At 43.7% G+C, this 19,378-nt stretch overlaps 1 protein-coding gene and 2 pseudogenes across 2 annotated transcripts in view; 2 read left to right on the top strand and 1 right to left on the bottom strand.

Moving 5' to 3' along the window:
* LOC118358153 (anoctamin-1-like) overlaps positions 1-8,930 on the top strand; it is a 63,569-nt gene extending 54,639 nt beyond the window's left edge. For both annotated transcript variants that reach the window (XM_052480103.1, XM_052480102.1), the window contains exons 24-25: positions 5,937-6,042; positions 6,202-8,930. In XM_052480103.1, coding sequence (XP_052336063.1) covers positions 5,937-6,042; positions 6,202-6,414 — 319 coding nt within the window. In that variant the 3' untranslated portion in view covers positions 6,415-8,930. The remainder of the gene's footprint in view (positions 1-5,936; positions 6,043-6,201) is intronic.
* A 912-nt stretch (positions 8,931-9,842) lies between these two features.
* Positions 9,843-11,265, top strand: LOC118362730 (FAS-associated death domain protein-like; annotated as a pseudogene).
* A 1,327-nt stretch (positions 11,266-12,592) lies between these two features.
* LOC118362243 (hatching enzyme 1.2-like) lies at positions 12,593-19,064 on the bottom strand (annotated as a pseudogene).
* Between the last annotated feature and the right edge of the window lie 314 nt (positions 19,065-19,378).

The raw sequence follows: 19,378 nt of genomic DNA, 5'->3' as shown, positions 1-19,378 counted from the left end.
TGATGTCCTTGATGATCTTTATGGCATTCCTGTAACATCGGGTGGTGTAGGTGTCCTGGAGGGCAGGTAGTTTGCCCCCGGTGATGTGTTGTGCAGACCTCACTACCCTCTGGAGAGCCTTACGGTTGAGGGCGGAGCAGTTTCCGTACCAGGCGGTGATACAGCCCGCCAGGATGCTTTCGATTGTGCATCTGTAGAAGTTTGTGAGTGCTTTTGGTGACAAGCCGAATTTCTTCAACCTCCTGAGGTTGAAGAGGCGCTGCTGCGCCTTCTTCACGACGCTGTCAGTGTGAGTGGACCAATTCAGTTTGTCTGTGATGTGTATGCCGAGGAACTTCAAACTTGCTACCCTCTCCACTACTGTTCCATCGATGTGGATAGGGGGGTGTTCCCTCTGCTGTTTCCTGAAGTCCACAATCATCTCCTTAGTTTTGTTGACGTTGAGTGTGAGGTTATTTTCCTGACACCACACTCCGAGGGCCCTCAACTCCTCCCTGTAGGCCGTCTCGTCGTTGTTGGTAATCAAGCCTACCACTGTTGTGTCGTCTGCAAACTTGATGATTGAGTTGGAGGCGTGCGTGGCCACGCAGTCGTGGGTGAACAGGGAGTACAGGAGAGGGCTCAGAACGCACCCTTGTGGGGCCCCCGTGTTGAGGATCAGCGGGGAGGAGATGTTGTTGCCTACCCTCACCACCTGGGGGCGGCCAGGTCAGGAAGTCCAGTACCCAGTTGCACAGGGCAGGGTCGAGACCCAGGGTCTCGAGCTTGATGACGAGCTTGGAGGGTACTATGGTGTTGAATGCCGAGCTGTAGTCGATGAACAGCATTCTCACATAGGTATTCCTCTTGTCCAGGTGGGTTAGGGCAGTGTGCAGTGTGGTTGAGATTGCATCGTCTGTGGACCTATTTGGGCGGTAAGCAAATTGGAGTGGGTCTAGGGTGTCAGGTAGGATGGAGGTGATATGGTCCTTGACTAGTCTCTCAAAGCACTTCATGATGACGGAAGTGAGTGCTACGGGGCAGTAGTCGTTTAGCTCAGTTACCTTAGCTTTCTTGGGAACAGGAACAATGGTGGCCCTCTTGGAGCATGTGGGAACAGCAGACTGGTATAGGGATTGAATGAATATGTCCGTAAGCACACCGGCGAGCAGCTGGTCTGCGCATGCTCTGAGGGCGCGGCTGGGGATGCCGTCTGGGCCTGCAGCCTTGCGAGGGTTAACACGTTTAAATGTCTTACTCACCTCGGCTGCAGTGAAGGAGAGACCGCATGTTTTCGTTGCAGGCCGTGTAGGTGGCACTGTATTGTCCTCAAAGCGGGCAAAAAAGTTATTTAGTCTGCCTGGGAGCAAGACATCCTGGTCCGTGACTGGGCTGGGTTTCTTCTTGTAGTCCGTGATTGACTGTAGACCCTGCCACATGCCTCTTGTGTCTGAGCCGTTGAATTGACATTCTACTTTGTCTCTGTACTGACGCTTAGCTTGTTTAATAGCCTTGCGGAGGGAATAGCTGCACTGTTTGTATTCGGTCATGTTGCCAGACACCTTGCCCTGATTAAAAGCAGTGGTTCGCGCTTTCAGTTTCACGCGAATGCTGCCATCAATCCACGGTTTCTGGTTAGGGAATGTTTTTATCGTTGCTATGTATGCTCTGTTGTGTTAAGATTTCCCTTCCCTGGAACTAAGGAGCCTATCCCTAACCATGGAAAACAGCCCCAGACCATTATACCACATCCCCCAAACTTTACAGTTGGCACTATGCATCCGGGCAGGTAGCGTTCTCCTGGCATCTGCCAAACCCAGATTCGTCCGTCAGACTACCAGACAGTGAAGCGTGATTCATCACTCCAGAGAACGCGTTTCCACTGCTCCAGAGTACAATGACAGCGAGCTTTTCACACTTTCAGCCGACGCTTGGCATTGCACATAGTGATCTTAGGCTTGTATGCGGCTGCTCGGCCATGGAAACCCAGAAGCTCTGATGAACAGTTCTTGTGCTGACATTGCTTCCAGAGGCAGTTTGGAACTCGGTAGTGAGTGTTGCAACTGAGGACAGACGATTTTCAGCACTCGGCGGTCCTATTCTGTGAGTTTGTGAGGCCTACCACTTTGCGGCTGAGACGTTGTTGCTCCTAGACGTTTTCACTTCACAATAACGCCACTGACATTTGACCGGTGCAGCTCTAGCATGGCATAAATTTGAAAAACTGACTTTTTCGAAAGGTGGCATCTTATGACGGTGCCATTTTGAAAGTCACTGAGCTCTTCAGTAAGGCCATTCTACTTCCAATGCTTGTCTATGAAGATTGGATGGCTATTGATTTTATACACCTGTCAGCAACCGGTGTGGCTGAAAAAGCCGAATCCACTAATTTGAAGCAGTGTCCATATACTTTTCTATATATAGTGTACATATTGACATAGTAATTTTATTTATTTATTTCAACTTTATTTAACCAGGTAGGCTAGTTGAGAACTAGTTCTCATTTACAACTGCGACCTGGCCAAGATAAATCACAGCAGTTCGACACATACAACAACACGGAGTTACACATGGAATTAACAAAACATACAGTCAATAATACATTAGAAAAAAAAGAAAACAAAAAGTCTATATACAGCATGTGCAAATGAGGTAAGATAAGAGAGGTAAGGCAATAAATAGGCCATGGTGGCGAAGTAAATTACAATATAGCAATTAAACACTGGAATGGTAGATGTGCAGAAGATTAATGTGCAAGTAGAAGTACTGGGGTGCAAAGGAGCAAGATAAATAAATAAATACAGTATGGGAATGAGGTAGTTGGATGGGCTGTTTACAGATGGGCTATGTACAGGTGCAGTGATCTGTGAGCTGCTCTGACAGCTGGTACTTAAAGCTAGTGAGGGAGATATGAGTCTCCAGCTTCAGTGAAAAATATATACAAGTATATAACAAAAGGGAAACACTCATATTAAACACCAATGGTTTATATATATATTATTATATATTCACTAAGTTGATGGTTTAGATAATGTTTTACAGCTTTGTCGTTCTATAAAAAAAAATCATCATTACTTCATATATTTCACAGGTGATAAGGCCACACAGAGGGCCAAAGATATTTGCAGACACCTGTAATAGTCTGTTTTGTGATAGATTACATATAATCCTTGAATGAAATCAACATTGTAGTTGTATACTGGTAAACTATACTATACTGGTTTCCCGTAATATTTTGTCCCTTTGCAACCCTTCTCAAGACTCAAGAACATTCATATCAACCACACGGTGGCACTATAACGGCCACATGTTTTGTTACTTTCAGTTAGTCTAGGTTGAATTGGGCGCGGATATACAGACACACCTTGTTCACAAAATTGATGATGTATTTCACGCAGTGAGAGTTGAGCAGGGACGAACAGATTGGGTTCAGTCAGTTCAGTCAGTCATCCTAATGATCCTTCCCCAGCTAGCTAGTTTATGCTTGTGGCTAGAAAATTCAGTGCTAATTTAAAACTTGTCTGCATTGTGGGGACTTGGGAGAGTGTCCAGAATCATTCTGTTTTAATCAGAGTAATTGTTTGTTTTTCCCTTCCCAAATATAGATGTTAATGCTGTAGTTGTACATTTTGGGTGAAAATCACTCCAATAAATGGGTTTTAGCTGTCACACTGGCGTGATGATATTGGCCACACTATCGAGCTACTTCCCTCAGCAGTGCTTTGCAGTGGGCAAGCGGGAGAGAAGGAAACACTGTGCACAATGATTTATATACTCTGAACAAAAATATAAACGCAACATGTAAAGTTTTGGCCCCATGTTTCATGAGTTGAAATAAAAAATCCTAGACATTTTCCATATGCACAAAATGCTTATTTCTCTCAAATTTTGTGCAAAAATATGTTTACATCCATGTTAGTGAGCATTCCTCCTCTGCCAAGATAATCCATCCACCTGACAGGTGTGGCATATCAAGAATCTGATTAAACACCATGATCCTTAAATAGGTGCACCTTGTGCTGGGGACAATAAAAGGTCACTCTAAAATGTGCAGTGTTGTCACAAAACACAATGTCACAGATGTCTCAAGTTTTGAGGAAGGGTGCAATTGGCATGCTGATTGCAGGAATGTCCACCAGAGTTGTTGCCAGAGATTTGAATGTTCATTTCTCTACCATAAGCTGTCATTTTAGAGAATTTGGCAGTACGTCCCACCGGCCTCACAACCGCAGACCATGTGTAACCATGCCAGCCCAGGACCTCCACATCCGGCTTCTTCACCTGCAGGATTATCTGAGACCAGCCACCTGGACAGCTGGTGAAACTGGGGGTTCACACAACCAAAATAATTCAGCACAAACTGTCAGAAACCGTCTCAGGGAAGCTCATTTGCGTACTCGTGGTCTTCGCCAAGGTCTTGACTTGACTGCAGTTCGGCGTCGTAACCTACTTCAGTGGACAAATTATGAATGCCAGTTTCAACAGTACCTGGCAGATGGCAGACAGCGTGTATGGTTTCGTGTGGGCGAGCGGTTTGCTGGTGTCAACATTCTGAACAGAGTGCTCCATGGTGGCGGTGGGGTTATGGTATGGGCAGGCATAAGCTACGGACAAGGAACACAATTGCATTTTAATCGATGGCAATTTGAATGCACAGAGATACCATGACAAGATCCTGAGGCCCATTTTCGTGCCATTCATCCGCTGCCATCACCTCATGTTTCAGCATGATAATATACAGCACGATGTCACAAGGATCTGTACACAATTCCTGGAAGCTGGAAATGTCCTGCATATTCACCAGACATGTCACCCATTGAGCATATTTGGGATGCTCTGGACCTACGTTTATAACAGCGTGTTCCAGTTCCCGCCAATATCCAGCAACTTCACACAGCCATTGAAGAGGAGTGGGACAACATTTCACAGGCCACAATCAACAGTCTGATCAACTCTATGCGAAGAAGATGTGTGGCGCTGCATGAGGCACACCAGATACTGACTGTTTTTTTAAAAGGTATCTTTGACCAACAAATGCATATCTGTATTCCCAGTTGTGGAATCCATAGATTAGGGCCTAATGAATTTATTTCAATTGACTGATTTCCTTATATGAACTGTAACTCGGTAAAATCTTTGAAATTGTTGCATGTTGCGTTTATATTTTTGTTCCGTGCATATGTACACACTAGATGACTGACAGAGTGCGCTGTTTTGAAGCCCCCGCACATCTGTCTTGACGCTACCCCACCATTGTAAAAAATAAGCATTTATTAATGTCTACATTTTTTTTTGCCATGTTTAGGACATAACACCTTAATGCATATTCTTAAATTATATTATTTGAGCTAAACATAAAATAAAAAATATATGAAAAATATTTTCCTTAAAGTAGCTAACGTATCTACCGCCAGCGACATGTGATACAGCTGACCGGTGGGAAGCAACATTGGTAACTGGGAAACACCTCGATATAACACTGTTGCTCTTGTCATTCACACCGACTTGTCGTTACGTTAGCTTATTGGCATGTCACGATGACATCCAGATGGTAACCAATACTGCAAGTGTTTTCTCCCTCGCCCATCGAAAAAAACACAACTTTCTTTTAAAAGTTTTAACTAGAGCTGTGTTGCTGTTGTTGCCAGCTAGCCAGCATCAACTAGCTAGCTGGGAAGGGCTCATCAGGACGACTGACTGAACCGAATCCATTCGTCTCCAGTCGACTCTCGTCATCAATTTGGGCACCAGGCGTGTCCGGATAACCTCTCCCGTTTGAATTGTTGCCACTAATTTTCCCAAGTGGGGGCGCTGCATCATTCGTGGGGGACGACATGTTTACTGTGCCTTGTTTCAAATAGGTGTTACGTCATGAGAATGTGTGTGAAGTCTATCATACTGGTTGGATGCGTTGTCATTTATAGTAAATAATTTTGCCAATTCAATCCCCTCTCCAGATACAAGGACTACAGAGAGACACCATGGTCCAACACACCCTATGACCTCTCCAAAGAGTTCTGGGCTATACTGGCTTGCCGGCTGGCCTTTGTCGTCGTTTTTCAGGTCAGACACCTACACAAAAACAAACATGAATCATTGAGGGTTCAATCTTTTTATGCTGAAAACATTTTGTCATATCCTTTTGAATAACTGTTTTTGGTTATTTTATTGAAGGAATTGTGAAAGAAATGCCATGATCCGTACCGTCTTGTCTCCTTCTAGAACGTGGTGATGCTGATGAGTGACTTTGTTGACTGGCTGATCCCAGACATCCCCAAGGACATCAGTCTGCAGATCCACAAGGAGAAGATCCTGATGGTGGAGCTCTTCATGAAGGAGGAAGAGGGCAAAAAGCTCCTCCGAGACAGCCACGCCAACCAAAGTCCTCTTCAGCCCCGCTCTCGCCCTGCCTCACATACACCTTCTAACTGCTAGTGCCCTGGTGGGTGGCTCCATCTGCCCGTTCATCTGGTCTGTTCAAAAACCTTCAGCCCCCCTTGTCTGGACTTGGACACTCCACATACACAGTGGCCTACTCAAGAAAAGAGGGAGGCAGCTATTGGCAGGCTTCTGCACGTGCACCCTTTCTGACTTATAGCAAGCCATTGCCCAACCTTTGGTGAACCAGGTATCAGGCAGAAGGCTCAGAGGGCTGTTTTTCTCTTTTGCACAAAAATGATACAATGCAGGAAAACATGTAGATCTTTTTTGAATATGCAATTTTGCTAGCTAATGTTTTTATTTTGAAACTTTTGCCTTTTTAAGACACTGAGATCAGGTAAAGGAGCTTGCCATTCTGCTTGTTTACCATGCCAATTTTCCCTTATGTCATGTGTTTTATGTCCTCCTGTTTGTTATTATACTAATTCATATCTATTGTGGGCTAGGTTTCCATCCAATTGGCGACAGATTTTCATGCAAATATTCTACAATCCGCATAAAAACAAGATGCACATTTTCCCACCAGAGATGTTTCCATCAAATGTATGTGTTGCAGATGAAAGTATGTGCATGATGACTTAGTGCACATAAAAATATATTTTGCAGTTCAATTCCCACATACCGAACACAAAATAGCCTACAAGTTAAAGGTTTCCATCACATTTTCAAATTTACTCAATGTTTTCCTCACAAAAAAAAGTTACGTTATATAGGGAGTATGCAAGTGCGCTCTAGCCAACGTATATGCGCGCTGTTGACTAGACTGCTCATATAGCCTACGCGATGATATTATTATGGACAAAAGAGCGAGATTACTTTTATTTGTCAAACAGCAGCCAAGCATCGATGATCATGTCAACAACTATTTCAAGGAGAGGAAGAAGGTATTTTGTCAGCCCATTTTGTATATAATTTGTGAGTAAACAATACTTTTTAATGCATATCCAATACATTGTCAATATTGAATCCTATCAATATACACAGTCTACAAAACATTATTGACTTGCACCCCCTTTTGCCCTCAGAAGAGCCACAATTTATCAGGGTATGGACTCAACAAGGTGTCGAAAGCATTCCACAGGGTTACTGGCCCATGTTGACTCCAATGCTTCCCACAGTTGTGTCAAATTGGCTGGATGTCCTTTGGGTGCTGAACCATTCTTGATACACTGTTGAGCGTTAAATAAAACAGCAGCGTTGCAGTTCTTGACACACTCAAACCTGTGCGCCTGACACTTACTACCATCCCCGTTCAAAGGCACTTCAATCTATTGTTTTGCCAGTTCACCCCCTGACTGGCACACATAAACTATCCACGTCTCAATTGTCTCAAGGCTTAAAAATGATTCTGTAGCATGTCTACTCCAATTTATCTACACTGATTGAAGTGGATTTAACAGGTGACATCAATAAGGGATCATGTCTTTCACCCGGATTCACCTGGTCAGTCTATGTTGTGGAAAGAGAAGGTGTTCCTAATGTTTTGTACGCTCAGTGTATAGGGTTTGTAAAAGAGGAGAAACGTTCATCCATCTTGTCTTAACACAAGAAAAACAACATTATTAAAAACATTTTAAAAACCTCATGATCAAACCAAGGACATATTTACAAATGAAGCACAGAAATAAACGAGAAAAAAATATATATATCCTTTGTGGTACCATGTCATGTTTTGCTTGTTTGTGACCACTGTTTCTCATACAGAAGGATCTGTAATTCCATGTCTGTGTTTAGGAATGTGACAGACCTTTGATTTAGTCTCTTCTGATCAAACAGGGGAAAAAATGTAGATACTTCACGTCAATGGAATGACATGGAACCTGCCCCCCAGACTGTTGGAATGTATTACATTATTCACAATTAGTAGTTATTATATATTTTATATTTTCAATGATATGTACGATATTTAACTGTCTTCAACTTCTATTTTGTGTGTCTACGGTATTGAAATGTATCAACATTGACCTCTTGCAATATAATATGTTTGTAATATTACATTACTCCTGGATGCATACCCAGGTGTTTGTACTTTGATACTGGCTATATGAGATGTCTTTCCTTTTGCTTATAGAAAGAACTCTGATGGCCATTAACGTAGTCTCAGATGTATTTGTTAAGGACATTGCAGAATATTGCATCACCTCATGTTTTAATTTCTGATTCAAGGACATGTTTTTGTTTTTATACTACTAATATTGTATGTTCATTGTATGGCTTATAGGCCAATGCTGAATGGCAGCCACAATACCTTGCTTTTGAGCTAGTGGCATCTTATTCCCAACTGATACTTAGATATTTCAATCCTTGATATTCATCTTGGTATACTAGAGCAGTAGAGAAAAACTTGGTGTTTAAATATTTGCCTGAATTGTACAGCAACATTACAACTATATTTGATTAGGATAGTACTATATTTATTTCATATTTCAGGCTCATATTTCCACTAGAGGTCTGTCAGCCTAAAGTAAAAGTTTTAGGATATTTTAATTACAATAAAATAATACAAGTTATGAGAAGTGTATGAGTATTTGCATCATGTGTTCGTTATAGAATTGATGTCTACTGTTAGCAATGCAATACAATGTTTTCACCCTGAACATGGAACAAAAGCACCCCCAGTGTAAATCAAAGCGAAGCATTGGCAAGAGCTGTCGTGTGTGTGTGGTGGTGGGGGGGGGTACGTGGACATGACTGAGGCTAGGAGAGGATGGGGTAAGGACGTGAGGAGATAATCAACTTTATTTGTTTTTAAGGATATATAGAGATGGTTCAAAGGATCCAGTCAGTGGAAGGGTGGGGGCTGTGGTGTATATCCCAGATTTTAATGTTGGAGTATGTTCGCGGTTAACTGATTGTGTCAGTGTATGGGGCAGAGATGATGGCCATGATTGTAGGTTTGAGATGGGTGGAGGAGGTGAAACCACGAGGTGGTGATCTGCTCTGATTCGGCTTCAGTGTTGACTTGTGTGAAGACGGGCAAGTCGAATGCTAGTAGTAAGGCGAGGCAATTTTATTGCATGCATCAGTCAGTAAAGGAAGAGGTGGGGAGTATGGGATGTAGGAGAGAGGAAGTTGTGTGGAGTAGACTATGGTTTTGGCATAGAGGTTTGAATGCCACGTTGTGGCTAATAGGGAGACATGAAACAGGTATGTGTAATGAGTGTTTAGTGTTGATTATTTTGTGAATTGTTGTATGACTTAGATAGGAATAGATTGTGTGAAAGGGTTCGAGAGGCAGGACAGGGTTGGGGTTTGGGTGGTGTAGTGGGGGGAGACAAGAGGAGGGAAGTGGTGTCTATTGATCTATTTAACTTTCTTTGAGGAACAGGACTAATTAAGAGAATTGAATGTTGCTCGGCCGTGCCTGGCCTCCCACTACAGTACAGTAGGTGGCAGTGTATGCACCTTGAAAGTTGGATGACCTGCCAACCCAATCCCAAAGAAGAAGAAGATATTTACTTGGTTCACTACAGCCAAGATGAGTACGTTTAACAGCATTTTGCTGAAGATTTCAGATGAACTTGTTGGTGATCAATTGGAGAAAATGAAGTTCCTGTGTAATAAAGAAATAGGAAAAAATCGTATCGAGAAGATAACCAGTGGCTTACAACTTTTTATGGTCATTAATGGAAAGAAATACACTTGGACCTGACAACACAGTATTTCTAGTTTCGCTTTTGACAGACATTGGTCGCCTAGATCTTGCGGACAAACTTACCATCTGTGAAAGCTAATATGCTGGATCACTGAATTCTCTTCTCAACGATGAGGAGCAAGGTAAATTACGTGGTATTAATCATCGAATATTAATGGGAAAATGTTGAAATACCATAGCGTGGGCCATTTTTTTATTGGGCTGTGACGCCTGTTTCAACAGTTACTGTAAAGTGTAGGTGTTGCTTAGTCATTCTACAGAGGGAAGTGCCCAATGTCTTCTTGAATGTATGTAAGAATGTATCAGAGATCATGGCTACATGTTATCTGGGGAACCCTGTCACAACTGCTATGAAATATATTAGGCTAAGTTACATTGTCACTATCTTTCTGACATGCTCTCCCATACAGTAAATGTTTGCCAGTGTATTGTATTTCGTCTGAGGGCAAATATAAAATGCAACTGTATGCCTTGGATAATGTACTGTATATTGTGTTGGAAATATGACTTTTGTAGTGGACTTATTTACATTCCATGGCATCTTCTCCTTTTCCCAGCAAAACTTGACATCGCAACAGAAATGATAACTAACAACATTGGAAGGAAGTGGCGAACATATGGTCGTAAACTTGGTCTGCCAGAGGCCAAACTGGACCATGTCGCGCAGAAGCACCCAAACAACCTGGAAGAGCAAGTGGTGGAGCTTTTGAAGGAGTGGTGGAAAAAGCAGAAAGCTGAGGCCAAAACAGACACTTTGATTAAGGCCCTTCACTCCTGTGATCAGAACTGCACTGCTGATCTGATACAGACAGAACTTGAAAAACTTAATGCCAATGGTGGACAGTGAAAGTGTGACAAACAATCTTCATCTTTTCTTAGGCCTTTTATGTTGTTTACTCAATGGATTATTTATTCATTGCTTTCACAATGAGTTTGGTGCTTTTATACGATTCAGTAAATTCACCACAATTTGTTGGCAATATTGTTATACCAGTATACTCATGGACCAGTATAATTTTATAGAAAGTAGCCCAGTGCACTCTGGGTACATACATTCCTACTACATATTGTAAGGGAATTTGGGAGAAACTTGATTGGACTATGGATATTATAAAATTGTATAGATAATGTGCATTTAAATGTGATATTAATGTATCCACTGTTGAGATTAGTAAACTGGTAAAAGATTAGTAAGTGTAACAGTATACTTTTAAACCGTCCCCTCGCCCATACCCGGGCGCGAACCAGGGACCTTCTGCGCACAACGACAACAGTCACCCTTGAAGCATCGTTACCCATCGCTCCACAAAAGCCGCGGCCCTTGCAGAGCAAGGGGAACTAGTACTTCAAGGTCTCAGAGCAAGTGACGTAACCGATTGAAACGCTATTTAGCGCACACCGCTAACTAAGCTAGCCGTTTCACATCCGTTACACTCACCCGCTTTTTGACCTTCCTCCTTTTTCCGCAGCAACCAGTAATCCGGGTCAACAGCATCAATGTAACAGTATAATTTTAAACCGTCCCCTCGCGAACCAGGGACCTTCTGCACACATCAACAACAGTCATCCATGAAGCATCGTTACCCATCGCTCCACAAGAGCCGCGGCCCTTGCAGAGCAAGGGGAACTAGTACTTTAAGGTCTCAGAGCAAGTGACGTAACCGATTGAAACGCTATTTAGCGCACACCGCTAACTAAGCTAGCCGTTTCACATCCGTTACATAAGCTCCCTCAAGCTGGTAAAAATACTTTTCTAATTATTTAATGTTGAAGTAAACTCAAAAATTGATTTGTTTATGATTGTAGTCATGCGATTCCAAATTCAACAAAACCCACAAATGTTTATGTTTGGGGTTACTGTGAACATGTTCCATAGTTGCTGTAATACTTGTCCAAAACATTTACACGTAACCCAAACCGGCTGCATGCGTGCGCTATCGTGCATACATTTATTTTGTCCCCTACACCAAACGCGATCATGACACGCAGGTTAAAATATCAAAACAAACTCTGAACCAATGACATTAATTTGGGGACAGGTCAAAAAGCATTAAACATGTATGGCAATTTAGCTAGGTAGCTTGCACTTGCTAGCTAATTTGTCCTATTTAGCTAACTTGCTGTTGCTAGCTAATTTGTCCTGGGATATAAACATTGAGTTGTTATTTTACCTGAAATGCACAAGGTCCTCTACTCTGACAATTAATCCACACATAAAACAGCGAACCGAATCGATTCTAGTCATCTCTCCTCCTTCCAGGCTTTTTCATCTTTGAACTTTTATGGTGATTGGCATCTAAACGTTAATGGTATTACCACGACGACCGGCAAAACAGTTCGCCTTTCAATCACCCACGTGGGTATAACCAATGAGTAGATGGCACGTGGGTACCTGCTTCTATAAACCAATGAGGAGATGGGAGAGGCAGGACTTGCAGCGCAATCTGCTTCAGAAATAGAAAGGAGTTCTATTTTAGCCCTTGGCATCGCAGACGCTCGTTGCCGCCGCGAGCAGTGTGGGTGCAATAATTGAATAACATGGATTTCTAAATGTATTTTGCGACGCTCGCGCACGCAACGTGTCCGGTCTGGTCAGCATGTTAGAATACTTATGATGAGTAAAGCATGTTGTATGGACACATATTTGGAGAACTGTATTGAAATGGAAGTATAGATACAGATGAAGCTTTTGATTTCAATTGATCAGAATTTTTATTGTGATTATTAGAGACAAATTACATTAATAGTTCTACCACTAGAGCTCACTTCACTCCTTCAACGGAATGATCTTGAGATTATCGGAAGTGAGACCACAGGTATCCAACTGTTTCTATTGGGGGAGGTAAGGTGAAAAAATAGTGATTATTTAACCATACACATAAAGCTATGTCCAGTGTGATATATTCTCCCACCCTCAATGTCACAATTCTTACATTGTTATTAAGCTCTAGATATATTAGAACTGGGGAAGAGGTATCTAGGGGGGCAGAATGAGGAGGTTTGATCCGGTCACGCAGCCTTGGCCTAGATTTGAATCATCCAAACCCATGTACAGTAAATTGTTCAGTGTGGCAGTACTCTCAGCAGCCATACAGCCTGTTCAGCCTGTCGATGTCGTTCTTGCTCATCTGGGTGGCCTCGCCAAAAGACACATTGCTGTCGGGGAAGAGCACCGTGGTGGGGTGGTTGTTCTTGGAGAAGGCATACAGTGGGGAGAACAAGTATTTGATACACTGCCGATTTTGCAGGTTTTCCTACTTACAAAGCATGTAGAGGTCTGTAATTTTTATCGTAGGTACACTTCAACTGTGTGAGAAGGAATCTAAAACAAAAATCCAGAAAATCACATTGTATGATTTTTAAGTAATTCATTTGCATTTTATTGCATGACATAAGTATTTGATCACCTACCAACCAGTAAGAATTCCGGCTCTCACAGACCTGTACGTTTTTCTTTAAGAAGCCCTCCACTCCACTCATTACCTGTATTGTAGACCTGCGCAAGGCTGGGATGGGCTACAAGACAATAGGCAAGCAGCTTGGTGAGAAGGCAACAACTGTTGGCGCAATTATTAGAAAATGGAAGAAGTTCAAGATGATGGTCAATCACCCTCGGTCTGGGGCTCCATGCAAGATCTCACCTCGTGGGGCATCAATGATCATGAGGAAGGTGAGGGATCAGCCCAGAACTACACGGCAGGACCTGGTCAATGACCTGAAGAGAGCTGGGACCACAGTCTCAAAAGAAAACCATTAGTAACACACTACGCCGTCATGGATTAAAGTCCTGCAGCGCACGCAAGGTCCCCCTGCTCAAGCCAGCGCATGCTCAGGCCCGTCTGAAGTTTGCCAATCACCATCTGGATGATCCAGAGGAGGAATGGGAGACGGTCATGTGGTCTGATGAGACAAAAATTGAGCTTTTTGGTCTAAACTCCACTTGCCGTGTTTAGAGGAAGAAGAAGGATGAGTACAACCCCAAGAACACCATCCCAACTGTGAAGCATGGAGGTGGAAACATCACTGGTTGAATTGCTACAAAGAAACCAGTACTAAAATACACCAATAAGAAGAAAAGACTTGCTTGGGCCAAGAAACATGAGTAATGGACATTAGAATGGTGGAAATCTGTCTTTTGGTCTGGAGTCCAAATTTGAGATTTTTGGCGGTGTGGGTGAACGGATGATCTCTGCATGTGTGGTTCCCTCTGTAAATCATGGAGGAGGAGGTATTGTGGTGTGGGGGTGCTTTGCTGGTGACACTATCTGTGAGTTATTTAGAATTCAATGCACACTTAACCAGCATGGCTACCACAGCATTCTGCATCAATATCCCATCTGGTTTGGGTTTAGAGGGACTATAATTTGTTTTTCAACAGGACAATGACCCAACACACCTCCAGGCTGTGTAAGGGCTGTTTTACCACGAAGGAGAGTGACGAAGTGCTGCATCAGATGACCTGGCCTCCACAGTCCCCAAACCTCAACCAAATTGAGATGGTTTGTGATGAGTCGGACCAGACAGTGAAAGAAAAGCAACCAACAAATGCTCAGCATATGTGGGCACTGCTTCAAGACTGTTGGAAAAGCATTCCAGGTGAAGCTGGTTGAGATAATGCCAAGAGTGTGCAAAGATGTCATCAAGGCAAAGGGTGGCTATTTGAAGAATCTCAAATATAAAATATATTTTAATTTGTTTAACACTTTTTTGGTTACTACATGATTCCATATGTGTTATTTCATAGTTTTGATGTCTTCACTATTATTCTACAATGTACAAATAAAGAAAAACCCTTAAATGAGTAGGTTTTCTAAAACTTTTGACCAGTAATCTATAACACAGGTTTCTATCCATGACCCTCCATCTTCACCTAAAACGCAACGCATCCTCCTCCAGTGAACCCATGTTTAATGTTGCAAAACTACAGTTCCCTAAGATAAAACCTACCTTCCACCTTAAGCTGCAGAACTGCTTCTCTGTTCTCGCCCACAATATACCAACCAATCCAGAGAAGATCTTCAAGAACGACATCACTAAAGCAGCTGGAAAGATATTTGGGCACAAAATAACAAAGGAGGACATCTCAGGAGTATACGTGAGGCCAGAAGAGTGTACTGTGGCGTACAGCCACCATTTGGAGACTTGTTGAGGCCTGGTGACAGACGGTGTAAACATCACGAGGCGATGGCCCCATCTGCTGGACGTGCCAGGTCTCGACGGGCTCTCTGCCCAGGACTAATTGGGGCTGATTGGGGAGTTGGTGAGTAATCAAGGGCTGATTGCTCACCAGCTGTACAAGCCCAATAAAGCTGCCAGAAGGGCAGCACACAGGAGAGGACTGGGGGAAAGTAAGGTGACTTCTGTGTAGTTGGAGACGGTTGTGTGCCCGACAAGATACAGCAAGACCCGGAGCTCAGAAGACGGTATCCCGCAGAGGGTCTCATGGGGGAGACCTTTCTTTTGATTTATTATTTAATAAACACCCTTGAAGCCGAGCTAATCATACTCTGTCCGTGTCTGATCTGTGTAAAAGTCTTGACGAAACCCCCTGGTGTGCCAGAGGACATAAATACAGAAGGCTGAACTTGTGCCAGAAGTACAAACAGAAGTGGCATGACACCCTTGCTGATGAAGCCAAGGCTGCCTCTATGGCCACCAACTATTGAGCTCTTTACAAAACCCTCCGGGTTCTCACTGGGAAGAGTACAATTCAACACAGCCCACAAATGTTTCTGTTTTAGGTTACTGTAAGTCGCTTTGGATAAAAGCGTCAGCTAAATGGCATATATTATTATTATTATATTATGTTCCATAGTTGCTGTAATACTTGTTCAAAGCATTATTATACTTATGTTGAGTAAACCGTGTTGTATGGACACATATTTGGAGAACTGTACTGAAATGGAATGATCAACAGATTAGCTTTTGATTTCAGTTGATCAGATTTGTATTGTGATTATTCGAGGTCGCACAGCCTTGATGTTTTGAAGCAAATGTCATTCTAATAGTTCTACCAGCGGAATGATCTTGAGTCCATCGGAAGTGAGACCACAGGTATCCAACTGTTTCTATTGGGGGGAGAGGAGAAAAAAAAATTGTGATTTATTTAGTCATACACGTAAAGCTATGTCCAGTGTGATATATCCTCCCACCCTCAATGTCACAATTCTTACATTGTTATTAAGCTTTAGATATATTAGAGCTATGTTAGCTCGGGGGAAGAGGCATCCGGGGGGGTGGAACGAGGAGGTTTGATCTGGCCACGCAGCATTGGCCTAGATGTGAATCATCCAAACCCATGTACAGTAAATTGTTCAGTGTGCCAGTAATCACAGCAGCCATACAGCCTGTTCAGCCTGTCGATGTCATTCTTGCTCATCTGGGTGGCCTCGCCGAAAGACACCTTGCTGTCGGGGATGGGCTCCATGGTGGGGCGGTTGAAAGGACACTGAGGAAGGGATGGAACGTCACGTATAATAGGAGTTCATTCCAGAAATATTTGTAAGTATCAGAAAGACATCACATAGCTGACCTCTCGTACTGCACGACAGAGTTGAAGTCCAGACCATTTCCGGAGACCTTCTCCCTTACCTCACCTCGCTCATCAACTCATCCCTGACCGCTGGCTACGTCCCTTCCGTCTTCAAGAGAGCGAGAGTTGCACCCCTTCTGAAAAAACCTACACTCGATCCCTCCGATGTCAACAACTACAGACCAGTATCCCTTCTTTCTTTTCTCTCCAAAACTCTTGAACGTGCCGTCCTTGGCCAGCTCTCCCGCTATCTCTCTCAGAATGACCTTCTTGATCCAAATCAGTCAGGTTTCAAGACTAGTCATTCAACTGAGACTGCTCTTCTCTGTATCACGGAGGCGCTCCGCACTGCTAAAGCTAACTCTCTCTCCTCTGCTCTCATCCTTCTAGACCTATCGGCTGCCTTCGATACTGTGAACCATCAGATCCTCCTCTCCACCCTCTCCGAGTTGGGCATCTCCGGCGCGGCCCACGCTTGATTGCGTCCTACCTGACAGGTCGCTCCTACCAGGTGGCGTGGCGAGAATCTGTCTCCTCACCACGCGCTCTCACCACTGGTGTCCCCCAGGGCTCTGTTCTAGGCCCTCTCCTATTCTCGCTATACACCAAGTCACTTGGCTCTGTCATAACCTCACATGGTCTCTCCTATCATTGCTATGCAGACGACACACAATTAATCTTCTCCTTTCCCCCTTCTGATGACCAGGTGGCGAATCGCATCTCTGCATGTCTGGCAGACATATCAGTGTGGATGACGGATCACCACCTCAAGCTGAATCTCGGCAAGACGGAGCTGCTCTTCCTCCCGGGGAAGGACTGCCCGTTCCATGATCTCGCCATCACGGTTGACAACTCCATTGTGTCCTCCTCCCAGAGCGCTAAGAACCTTGGCGTGATCCTGGACAACACCCTGTCGTTCTCAACTAACATCAAGGCGGTGGCCCGTTCCTGTAGGTTCATGCTCTACAACATCCGCAGAGTACGACCCTGCCTCACACAGGAAGCGGCGCAGGTCCTAATCCAGGCACTTGTCATCTCCCGTCTGGATTACTGCAACTCGCTGTTGGCTGGGCTCCCTGCCTGTGCCATTAAACCCATACAACTCATCCAGAACGACGCAGCACGTCTGGTGTTCAACCTTCCCAAGTTCTCTCACGTCACCCCGCTCCTCCGCTCTCTCCACTGGCTTCCAGTTGAAGCTCGCATCCGCTACAAGACCATGGTGTTTGCCTACGGAGCTGTGAGGGGAACGGCACCTCAGTACCTCCAGGCTCTGATCAGGCCCTACACCCAAACAAGGTCACTGCGTTCATCCACCTCTGGCCTGCTCGCCTCCCTACCACTGAGGAAGTACAGTTCCCGCTCAGCCCAGTCAAAACTGTTTGCTGCTCTGGCCCCCCAATGGTGGAACAAACTCCCTCACGACGGCAGGACAGCGGAGTCAATCACCACCTTCCGGAGACACCTGAAACCCCACCTCTTTAAGGAATACCTAGGATAGGATAAAGTAATCCTTCTCACCCCCCTTAAAAGATTTAGATGCACTATTGGAAAGTGGCTGTTCCACTGGATCTCATAAGGTGAATGCACCAATTTGTAAGTCGCTCTGGATAAGAGCGTCTGCTAAATGACTTAAATGTAAATGTAAATGTAAGTCATAGGGAGGACCTTGGTTCAGGGGGGCGATCTTGTGGAAGTGGTACTTCATTGTTCATAGAGCTGATAGGCTGTGTTTCACCCCACTTTATAAGCAAGATCAATCAGCTACAATATTAAATATTAATGAACAACAATAGATAACGGAAATGAACAACTCTATATCCATAGATGACTCAACAGCTCATAAAACAAAAAGCAGGTTGGCTGACAAGTATTAGGCAGCCCCCAAAATATACAATTTAACAAATCCATTGTCTTTTGTTAGAATTAGCAGGCAGTTTCTTATCGTGTAAAGTGGACGTCATTTAAAGGCAAACAGGATAAATGCATGGTATCGACCATCAATTATGTTCTCCCAGGAGACGTGGTTGTACGGTCGCTGTGGGTCTGCTCGTGGTTAAAGCCCAGGGCATGGAGGAGCTCATGCCGGACGGTGCTGTGGTACTGGCAGCCCTGACGAGCCAGAGACACAGTCTGGGCGTTACCCTGAACGGCCAACATAGGAGTAGCATCTGGGGAGAAGAGCAGAGCAGAGGGTCAAGGTGCACTAATCCAATGCCAGAAATAGGGCCTACCCTAATCATCTAGTTTATTGTAAGGGTTTTAGGAAACCTCCGGGTAATGAGTTCATAAGAGATAAAAGTGGTGGGGGATCACCTGACAGTGCAGGTTTGTAAAAACAAATATTGCATGGATTATGATCCTCAAAGGGAAATTCAACAACGTATGTATTGATGTGATATTCGAATTGTTTAATCGTGTTATTGAAATTTAGGCTCACAATTTAGTCCCTCTCATCCTGGCGCTGGAAGAAGGGGACCTTTTTTTTGTTTTTATTATTTATATGCTTGGTAATGTGAGATAGTGCCGAAACAGTTTTTTCTCACCTTCGAACTTTGGATGACAACGTGAAAAAATACAGACAATGACAAAGGAGAATACATGTAAAATTAACATAGAATATATGAACTCATGAAGAACGCAATACATGAATAATACATTGAGCTCCAAAAGTATTGGGACAGTGGCACATTTTTTGTTGTTTTACTCCAGCATTTTGGATTTGAAATTATACAATGACTAAGAGGTTAAAGTGCAGACTGTCAGCTTTC

Source organism: Oncorhynchus keta, chromosome 2, assembly GCF_023373465.1.
Source record: "Oncorhynchus keta strain PuntledgeMale-10-30-2019 chromosome 2, Oket_V2, whole genome shotgun sequence".
Classification (NCBI taxonomy): domain Eukaryota; kingdom Metazoa; phylum Chordata; class Actinopteri; order Salmoniformes; family Salmonidae; genus Oncorhynchus; species Oncorhynchus keta.
Note: the sequence above shows the minus strand (reverse complement) of the source record. Positions and strands in the feature narration are given on the sequence as shown.